Source organism: Thermobia domestica, chromosome 1, assembly GCF_964235325.1.
Source record: "Thermobia domestica chromosome 1, izTheDome1.hap1.1, whole genome shotgun sequence".
NCBI classification, from domain to species: domain Eukaryota; kingdom Metazoa; phylum Arthropoda; class Insecta; order Zygentoma; family Lepismatidae; genus Thermobia; species Thermobia domestica.
This window is the reverse complement of record NC_137454.1, coordinates 260,405,914-260,416,767: the sequence shown is the minus strand read 5'-3', so window position 1 is coordinate 260,416,767 and position 10,854 is coordinate 260,405,914. Positions and strand designations below refer to the sequence as shown.

General features: G+C 35.6%; 1 protein-coding gene across 1 annotated transcript in view; it reads left to right on the top strand.

Annotated features, from left to right (window-relative positions):
• Positions 1-5,807: 5,807 nt before the first annotated feature.
• The window catches only part of LOC145660726 (uncharacterized), a 73,880-nt gene continuing 68,833 nt past the window's right edge, over positions 5,808-10,854 (top strand). Inside the window, exon 1 of the mRNA XM_081726116.1 lies at positions 5,808-5,965. Coding sequence (XP_081582242.1) covers positions 5,942-5,965 — 24 coding nt within the window. The 5' untranslated portion in view covers positions 5,808-5,941. The remainder of the gene's footprint in view (positions 5,966-10,854) is intronic.

Sequence of the window (10,854 nt, the reverse complement as noted above, 5' to 3'; positions counted from 1 at the left end):
AAAAAATTATTTAGTGAATCTACAAAGTTTCTGAAATTAATATTAACTGTACCTATGATTTCAGCAAAAGGAGAAAGGCGTTTTTCCATACTGAAAAGAACTGACACTTTCAAGGAATTGAATGTTCCAAGAAATATTATCACCATTGGTCGTACTTATAATCGAAAAAGACCTGGTAATAAGAAAGGCAAAATTAACCAGCATGTATTAGCTGATTTGCTACAATCAAAGAGAGGAGAATGGACTTACTAACTAAATATGGCGGCTAATCAGATAAAATGTTCTGCATTATTTTTTAAAACAGAATTTTATTTAATTTCACATGTCAGACAGCATTTGCATCTAAATTTATGCTGATTAGTCAATGAGTCCAGTTTATACCTTCTATCTCCGATCGTTCGTACTGCAACACCCGAAACCACAATACACCGTCCGCCACTGGAGAAAAATCCAATGGAAACACTGAAAAAAATGACTTGGTCATTAATGCCAAATTCGTTTGGTCAGGGCATTTGGTCACTTTATTTGGTTAGTTTAACCAAAATTTGGTCATTTATACCAACAGCGTTTGGTCATGAACATATTTTTCTGGTCAGTACATTTGGTTGATTAATTTGGTTATGCTAACCAAATCTTAAGTGATTTGATAAAGATTTGGTTTTCCTGACTAAAGTGTTTAGCTACGAAGTCACGTGTATTCAAAGGCACCGATCCCAGGCCCCCCCCAAAGCTCATGTGGGCCCCCGCGTTGTATTTATGAATATATAACATTTGACATAATTTGAATGCAACTTGTCTTTAAAATCCTCATATATGCCTTCTGCATCTGAATGGGCCCCTCCAAATTTACAGAGAAATCGGCGCCCTTGCGTGTATCGACTTAACTTCTGGGTAATTTTTATGGAAGCTATCAGTGGTTGGAGTGTATGAAACTGACAAATAAAAGTGACTATTTAGCAGCAAAAACTGAATATTCTAAGTGTGTGATTAATTGCGTAAATCGAGGTAAGCTTACTTTTTCGAATTGATTATTTTAATGGTCGTAAATTTGACATAGGGGTAGTTGGGGTAAGTGGAAACACATTTTGCAACTTTCAACTACTGTACCAGTAATAGTTTTCGGATTATGAAACTGAAAGTATAGTCATATTAAGTTTGGTTTGTACACTTGATAAGCATAGGGTCCACTTTGAAGCAATGTACAGTCACCCACATATTTCTAAGTACCTGAACTCCTAACTGTTATAATTCCATTACTTCGGGTCCAGATACTTATGTGGGTGACTGTACAATACAATGTTTGTTAAAAATCAGTTACTGTCCCCACTTACCCCGCTTTCTGGGGTAAGTGGGGACAACCCTATTCCCTCCCATATGTTAACACGGGCAATAAAGAAGGGAAAATGGGGACAGGGTACTTGTTGTCTACTGCTGATAGGTCCAAGTTTCATATAACTGCTGCAGTTCTAGCCAGAGATACATTTTGAAAATGGTACTGTGGTAAATGTAGAAAAAACAAGTAATGTCAATATTTCAAAAATATGTTTCATTTTGTTCAGAAAACTCTGATATTTGGTACGGGAGAAGTGGAGACAAACAAGATAAGCTTTAAGGTTTAGTGTTGTATATATACCTATATATATATATATATATATATATAAAGGTCCTGATGAGGTCTTTGAATTATGATAACCAAATACTGAATACTAACAAATGTACTACTGAATAACAGTTCTAAAAATGGACAAATAAGAATAAATGTAGGCTACACCCTGAAGCCTATGTAGATTCATAGGGCGTTGCCTTAAAAAGTGATGACTATTACTGAGCATTGTAAGGCATCTAATACAAATCTACGTACAGTTTATAAGATACAAATAGGGTCTACACAAAATATTGACTGCATGAACTGGATTTGTTGTCTACAGTTTTGCCTTAAAGAAACGCAGTGTTTATCAATATCAGCTACAATAGAAGACTTAATTACGAAAGGTATCACACTGTCAAACTTAACAAGGCCATAGAAAATAGCCCTTTTGTGTACAGTATCTACCAGTGGCGGCCGGTGCATTGTGGTTTCGGGTGTTGCAGTACGAGCGATAAGAGACAGAAGATATAAAGTTGACTCATTGACTAATCAGCATAACTTTAGATGCAAATGCTATGTGACATGTGAAATTAAATAAAATTATGTTTTTAAAAAATAAAAAAATGCAGAACATTTTATCCGATTAATCACCTTAATTAATTAGTAAGTTCATTCTCCTCTCTTTGATTGGAGCAAATCTGTCTAATACATGCTGGTATTCTTATTGTCAGGTCTTTTTCGATGGAAAGCATAACCAATGGCGATAACCTTTCTTGGGACATTTAATTCCTTGAAAGTGTCAATTCTTTCTCATGTGGAAAAAAACTATTCGTCTTTTGCTGACGCTATAGGTACTGTTAATATTAATTTCAAAGCTTTGTAGATTTACTAAATATTTTTCTAGATTATTGCGAACGATTCATTCTAGGAAACTTAGTCCTTGACAGTGATCCGAATTCCTCTTCAGCGTTGACTGAAGAGAGTTCGTAGCAGAGATTAATGTTATAAAAAAAATGTACATTGAACACACTTTATTCACAGTTTATCCAGGAAAATTTAAAATAAATTGAGGAAATGTATCTGGTGCAAACAACACTACTGCATAAGATATCTGTAAATTTAAACTGGATTTTTTTTTCGAACACTCTCCTGAATTGCCCTTTACTTGTTTTGTCTAAGCCTTAATTGCAAATTTTTCCTCAGTTGAAAGCTGGTCAGTGTTTTTTGTAAGTTATTTACAGGTCATGGTATACAATTCATTCAGAATTTGTAGGTTATTTACAGAATTAAAGCACACACAATAAAATTAAACCAAATAATTAAAAACCAAAACAGCTGATACAAAATGGGTACTGGTATATGAATTCCGAATGTCACATATTCATACAACACACACACATGGGCGTAAAAGAAAAAACTACATTCCAAATCATCCGTCTTGCTTGTTACGCAATGCACGATATACTTCCACATGAGGCGAAACAATGCCTACCAATGTGATATGTTCTGGAAAGGAAACCTCGAAACCCGCCAGATGAAGGATCAGCATGTAACAGAAGCCAAAAAAATCAAAGAACATCAAAACAAACATCACTGCCAGTTCTACACCCAGAAATGTTAACTGGGAGGGGTCCAAAGTATTTGAGGGAGGTGCAATACGTCTACATAGTATGGAACCTGTCTTACACTGCACCCGAAAAGACGATAAGTAATTCTTTCTTACTGTCACCTATATTTTTAGAAAAAATGATAGAACGATTATTTTTGTAAGAAAAGAAGAGTACATGATGAGGCGTAAAATAAAATATTTAACCTACATCAATCGTTTCTGTGTTAGAAAAGTATAGTTTATTAAGAAAGTCTACAAATGTTAGTCAAGTTTCGAAATTTTTGGGAGGTCCGGACCCGGTGGACCCCCTCGTGGCTGCGCCCCTAGAGATGCGCACGAGACAAGATTTGTGGCTGTCTCGTCTCGAAAATATGTTGTAAAAGTGATGTCTCGACTCGAAAAATGTATATTTTTCTATTGGAAGAGCCGTGTCTCGACTCGAATTTTGTCACGAAAATCCTGTCTCGACTCGTCTCGTGCGCATCCCTATGCGCCCCTGAGCATTGCTAATTAGTCCCAAATTCAATGTGGCGTTCCCCATCATACAGTTTCATGTGGAAATTACCAAGAGTATAAAAAATACTTATTTTATAAAAGAAATATGTTTATACTAAAATACTATCCACGGGGAGGGGGAGCGATTCTACATACTGACTTACTAATATTTGATTCACAAATTACTGTAGAAGAAGCCTTCATTATCAATATAAGCTAAGAATTAACTTGTAAATGTGGGTCTACTTTCATTTGTTTTCTCCTCTACTAGATATTTCCTTTCTTATTTTGTAATTTTGCTATCACTTTTTTTAATTGTCATTATATTGATTTGCTTCAGTATGGTCCCGTAATTTTAAAATATGAATGCATAAAAACAAATTCCATTTGTTAATTGCTAGTGAAAGAAAATTCAGAAATCTTATTTAGCGTGAAAAACCTTCTCGTCACTGGAAATCGTGCTGTGTTGCAGAAGCACTGCAACGACCAGTCCCTTTAACTTCTGAGATAGGGGAAAGGAGACTTAACATTTGCTCCAATTCCCGCGCTGAAGGAATCTGGTCATTGCATGCTCGCTGCAACACAATGTAAATTAGAGACCCTGTGACGGATTATTTTTCGGTTTTTAAAATGGATTAACGGAACGGACAGTTACAGAAGTAAAAAATATGCTATTTAAAGTGTATATATGCAAGTATTAAAAAGTATTTTTTCTGTTCTTTACTACTATTGATAATAATATTTTTTTCTTGAAATACTTTGGTCGTTGCGCAACACTGCAACACTAACATTAGCCGCCACTGGTATCTACATCTCGAAATGGAAAACGAAGTTGCATGCCACTTCGTTCAAGGAACTTCATTTCATACACTGTTTTGCTAACTGGTTTTATGACTGCCAATATACCAATTTTTCACGTAATCAGCGCTCATTTTCTTCCACGTGCATTGCAAGTCAAGCATTGCACTGTCTTCATCATCTTCGATGTATTATCAGAAATTCCTGTATCTGTGTCCGTGTCCCCACTTACCCTACAGGTTTAACCTCTTCAGTCCGGTTTTCATTTTTTCTTTCTTCTATTCTGAGACTTGCATCGTAGTAGAAACTGCTCTGTAACGTTTGTGTACCTCCTACCTGTGTTTATTAATAATCTTGTTCATTAGATGGCATCAACAATCATCATTTCAACCAATAGTTACAAAAAGAAAATGTGGACCATTTAGTGCCAGGACTCAAGAGGATAAAATTTGTATCATCACTTACCACACTGTACCCCTGCAGGGCCCGCTTCCACTTTTCACTGGCATGAACCGACGATATCGTATGGGTATCAGCCGATCACATTCTTATTGACGCAATAGATCACATTTCTATGACAGCTAGTGGAAAATCATATAGTGTATCACATGAGGCTGTTAATAAAATTAACCAGTTATTCGAGACTTTTAGTAAACATTGATACATTGTATGATACTGATGGTTAGTAGATTAAGTCAATTATTTTTTGCTATAATTGTAGGCTGTGTGAAATAGCTGTAATAACAGTTTTACAGTATCAAATAGCCTATACCATTACTTCAAAAGCTCGTTATGAGGCAAAAGACACATTCAGATTTTGGGGGTCCTGAGGTCAAAATACCCAAATCCAAATTTGGTTCACACGAAATATACTGTAGGTATTTCTTAACTTTGTGCTAAAATTTCACACATGTACAACTTTCACCACATGCTCATTCCGGGGCCTGAACTTGGGACCATAAATGCTGCTATAAGTCTATACCTATACAATATTCATTAGTGATTGTGGATTTAAAATTTACAGGCAAAATTACATGCGAATGCAAATTTTTAGCTTCATAGCTCTTATGGTTATTGAAATAAACTATAAAATGCAAAATCAGACATTTTTGAGTCGTGGCCTTGAAGCTGATTGCGCAATTAATTACTAATTAACTATGAAGGCGGGAAAAGTTTTATTTTGGGAAATAACTATTCGCAAACATGTCTTTCAATGTATAAAAAAATATCAAAATTTGAGGTATGAATTTTTCATCATTGGTTGATTTGAAATAGAATGACTCATCTTTAACTTGATTTACGAAATCATAAATGCTTCCCTTGCTGACAATTTGCTCGCCCGTTTACTAGAGGGCAGCGCAATCCATATTTGTCTACTACATCAAAGCACGGTAAACAGAGAGAGAGAGAAGGCAAACAGACTGAGCTCTCGGATTGCCATTAACTGGTGAATGCATTGTGTGGATCAAGATAAGGTAAAACTGGGTGATCGGGGATTATCACTAGGATTACAATTTGCTTGGACATGTGAATATGTTAATAGTATACTAATATTTTAATACTGTATATGGTTCGATCTACCTATGTTTTCATTTGTCGTGCATTAACCCAAACAACTAGGTTCGATATTGGAAACTACATTAATTTTCAGCCCAAAGCTCCGTGAGATATTAAATATAACTGTCAAACATTAATTATGTCGAGAATACAGTAAAAATAGTTTAATTTCGTGATTTTAGCTAGTTACCAGCAGTTTAAATACGTGGTATGTTTTGGATGGGGCTATTAGTTAAATCGCATTACAATGTGTGAAATAGTTGTAAATTACACGCTTTTCATATGGAATATACCTATAGGAAGTTTCTTCTAATAGCGGGTCTATTCCTGGCCCGGGGAACCTAGGACTCCACAGTTTTTTGAGTGACAAAACTAATTTAAACTATTATTTATACATTTTTGAAAGTTTATAGTAAACTCATGATATACCTACAGGGTATCACGGCCTGGGTTTTGGCTGGTTCCCAGTTTTTACCTTTTAGATCCGTCACTGGTTTCTTCGCAGATTTTCATAAGTCTCCAAAATGTTTCTTTTGTGATATGCTTGCTCTGGTCAGTAACTTACAATGTGTGCATTCAGAAATGCATTAGGATAGTATTGTTTCTTTGAGGATAGTCTCTTTTCTTCTCTTTCTTTCTTTGTTAGGGATCAATATTTTTTAGGAATTAAAGGTACAAGTATTGCAGTAATTTAAGGTGAGATGTAAACTAAACTAAACTTTCTTACAAGCGTGCGCAGCCTTCTGGATTAGACAAGTCTAATGCACTTCGTTTATGCACTTTAAACTAAGGGAGACTGATAATAAAATGAATGATTATCTAAGAATTCGTGGAATGAAAAGGTGGGAGTAAATGGAGAAAACTCAGAGAATATCCTGGGATTGAATTAGGGACCCCTTGCACAAGCTATTGAGCGCACTACCACTATTAGCTATTGAGTATCGTGGCCTCTTTCAGGATTAAAGAAACAAGTCTGCAACTGAATTATTCAATGTAAAAACGTGTAGAATCCGTTTGAAATTGTGGTCAATAATCCTTCTGTTATCTTGAAACATTAAAGTTTTTTTGTTTTTTAATCATGAAGTTTTTTCGCGAGGTTTTCTTGTAGGTAAATGGTTTCTGTTGTTCTTTTGTTGCAGGATATCAAAGTTCGACTTGGAATCTCTTTGCTTTAGCGTATACAGAATTTAACAAAAATCTCAGGACCGAAAAATCACTGTCCAAAATCTCGCGCACCCGAAACCTCTGCCAAACTCTTGCCTGGCCAAAATCTCACGAGTCAATATCTTGCCTGATTAAAGGTCACAGGTCTAAATCTCGTGCGGGACAAAGCCTCGACGTAATGTTTCTGAGTTCAAAGTAATAACGAACGAAGAGAAGGAAGAATCCGAAAATACTTAATTTACACACTAACATGCAAGAACGGAAGGAATTGATGGTTCGAAATGAATGAAAAGTTAGGAGAAAACTTCTCCATCGAATGTGTTTTAGTTAAATCATTTGTTAAAGTGTACTGCGAATCCAACCGAAGGTTGAAAATTTATAGGAAAACTAGTGGCGAGGATTGTGGGGAGAGAGTAGTGGCGTGTCTATGCTTTAGAATCTTATATGCATTAAGTCTGATCTTTTTCTAACTTAAAATTACTTATTATTTTTTTTTTTTAACGTTGAATTTAGATCCTTTTCTAGAGCCTGCTTCTATATAAGTAGATCGCCCAGCGTCTAGTGGAACCTTGAATATTATCCTTGTATTGGATTCATATTCCGTGCATCAGCTTACGCAAGCGTAGGAGTACCAACGAAATGAAGGGCCAAGCACTCGCTGTGTAGAATTCTTCGAAAGACAGTCGACATTCTGTCTATTACAGGCTTGCCATTGTAGTTTATTTTAAGGAAGATTTATAAATGCATAAACACAGCTACTCTTTCTGTTTATTTTCAATAATCTGAAGAGCTCCCTCTATAAAATGCTCGTTATAGCGTGCCTTTGAAGAACAATTTTTAAAACACATTTTGATATGTGTCTTAACAACGTAGGGGAAAAAAAGCTACTGGAATATTCAGATGTTGCATTGTAGCAATTCTATCACTATTGTAAGTTATATTTTGCGAGAGTGATGAGTAGAAATGATGTGATTACGGTAAAGTTTTTCTTCTCTCTCTCTCTCTCTCTCTCTCTCTCTCTGTGTGTGTGTGTGTGTGTGTGTGTGTGTGTGTGTGTGTTTTTACATTGTGCTGTATTCATGGGCGACCGTAGCAGAGAAAAAAAGGGGACAATTATTGCCTCTGGATTTTCGAAAGGGATTCGGTTCTTCGATATACATGTCAAAACTAGTGTAAAATTTCCAGAAATTTTGTACCCGTTGGTAAAAAAGTTTTTTTTTTCAGTTTCTTTCTGGAAAATTTGGAAGAATTGGGAAAATAAAAATCTTTGTATTAGGTTAATTTTACTAGTAATGGAACTTTTTTTCCCCTCAAATGCATGAAAGGGATAAGTTAAGATACTTCAATATTGCTAATATTTAAAAAAAAAAAAAGAAAAGAAAAGAAAAAAGAAAGAAAAGAAAAAAGAAATCTAAAATAAAACTGTTGTAATTATTCTTGAAAATTAATAATCTACATTCATTTCTTTTATATGCTTTTTAGTCGTTTATTCGTGGTTGTGCATTAATTACTAGACTTTAACAACTTACATACATCTACCATCATGAAGCGTTTCTGTTGCAACAAATTGGGCTCTTGAATGAAACTGAGTTCTTAATATGCTCGTTGATCTGGTGAAATTTTCTTAATTTTAACCCAATTACTTCTTAAGATCGATAGCAGTAGACAAATTTCACTAATACTCATGCACTAAAATATATAATTACTATTATTTAATATTCTGATATATAGACTTTTATATAAACTTTATATACGAAATTTTGTATGTAAACAAATACTTGTTTTCTAGTGTGACAAATTATGTAAAAATGAAAGTGACTATATTTGTAACTTAACAACAACAACTTTTGAACCACCAGACCGATCTAGAAAAAAATTTCAACATAGATGGTGTTCGGGCCTAGGATGGTTTTTATTTCACTTTAAAGGTGCAACTTGGAGGAAGGAAGGGGGATATGTATTGAAAATAGTCGATATTAGTATCGAATTCGTAGTTTTCGGGGTCGCTGAAGTGAACAGTGATAATTTCGATGCCGTTTAAATCCAAATTCATCCCTGCAAATCGGGTAAATGGGAGATATATAAAAATGATGGAAAATGATCGATATTAGTGCCGAATCCATAAATTGGGGGAGAGGAGACGGATTTAGGGGGTTTCAAAGGTGCACGTGCACCCCCCCCCTTCATTGTAAAGATACACTACCTAAAATGAGAAGCTGACAGTGAGTTTTGCAAAAATCAATAGTTTGTCACTTTTCAGAAGGTTGAAGGCAAAGGATTCATCGAGAGCAGTTACTTAGCATTTCCAGAGCAATTCCTCGTTCGCACCACAAATGTTTAAAGGTATTTAAAAAACTCGATTTAATTCAAATGTATTGGCAGTTATTTGGTGCACCCCCTCAGAAAATCCTGGATCCGGCCATATACCATATATATAGATAGATAGATACAGTGGCGGATCCAAGGGGAGGGCTATAGGGGCTATAGCCCCCCCCTCGACGCTCAGGTTTACACTGGATAAAATGGGTTTCAATCCTGTTTTACACTGGATAAAACGGAAAACTATGGTTTAGCCCCTCCCTTGATCATATCTTGGATCCGCCACTGGATAGATAGATAGATATGTAGGGATATATAAATCCAAATTCAGCTCCATAACTTCAGGGAAGGACAAGAGGTGATATATGGAAAATGATCGAAATGACCTATATTAGTGTCGAATTCATAGTCTTCATGGTTGCTGAGATGAATAGTGACATTTCCAATGCCGTTTAAATCCAAATTCGGTGCCACAACTTGGGGCTGTGCAGACGGAAGATATAAAAAAAATGATCGAAAATGGACGATATTAGTGTCGAATCCATAGTTTTCGGGGATTCTGAGATAAACAGTGACACTTCCGACGCCGTTTAAATCCAAATTCAGCCCACGTCAGTACTCCCAAAGGGGGAGGGTGACATGGCAAAAGTAATTGAAAATGACTTGATACTAGTTCGAATTCATAGTTTTTGGGGTCCCAGGTCATTGGTGAAAGTTTTAGTGCCCTTTATGTCCAAGATGAAACGTATTCTCCCCGTGCGAAGGACGGGTAGTATTTAATAATAACTAACGGAAGTTTCACATGTTAAATTCTTTAATATATTTCTCGCTACTAAAATTTCACTTGTGCGGTGTATATGTATGTGTAAATAAAATCATCTCTGTTTCTAAGTTGTTCGAAAAATATACAAATAATGAGACTTTTTACCAGAAATCAGAAAACTAAAAAATAAGATTAAACTCTGTTGATTTAAGTACTTTTCCTGCTAGCCCATTGTGTATATACGCTGCAGACACATTACAGCAAGTAAGATTAACATCAGGCGAAGAAATAGTTTTTAAATTATATTTTCCGGTTTTTGCCGATATTTCCGAATGATTCTTTAATGGCAGGGGCGACATTTAGGGGGGGCAGGGAGGGGCATTTGCCCCTCCTGAGTTTGAGATGTATATAGATTTTATCAATAGAATAGTAGTAAATCAGTGAAAAACGCGAAATTTTACTTATATCAGGGGGTCTGCCCCCCCAAGCAAAATCTGAAATGACGCTCCTGTTTAATGGGTTCAAAATTAGCAGAAATTTTACACAGCATAAGTAAGATAC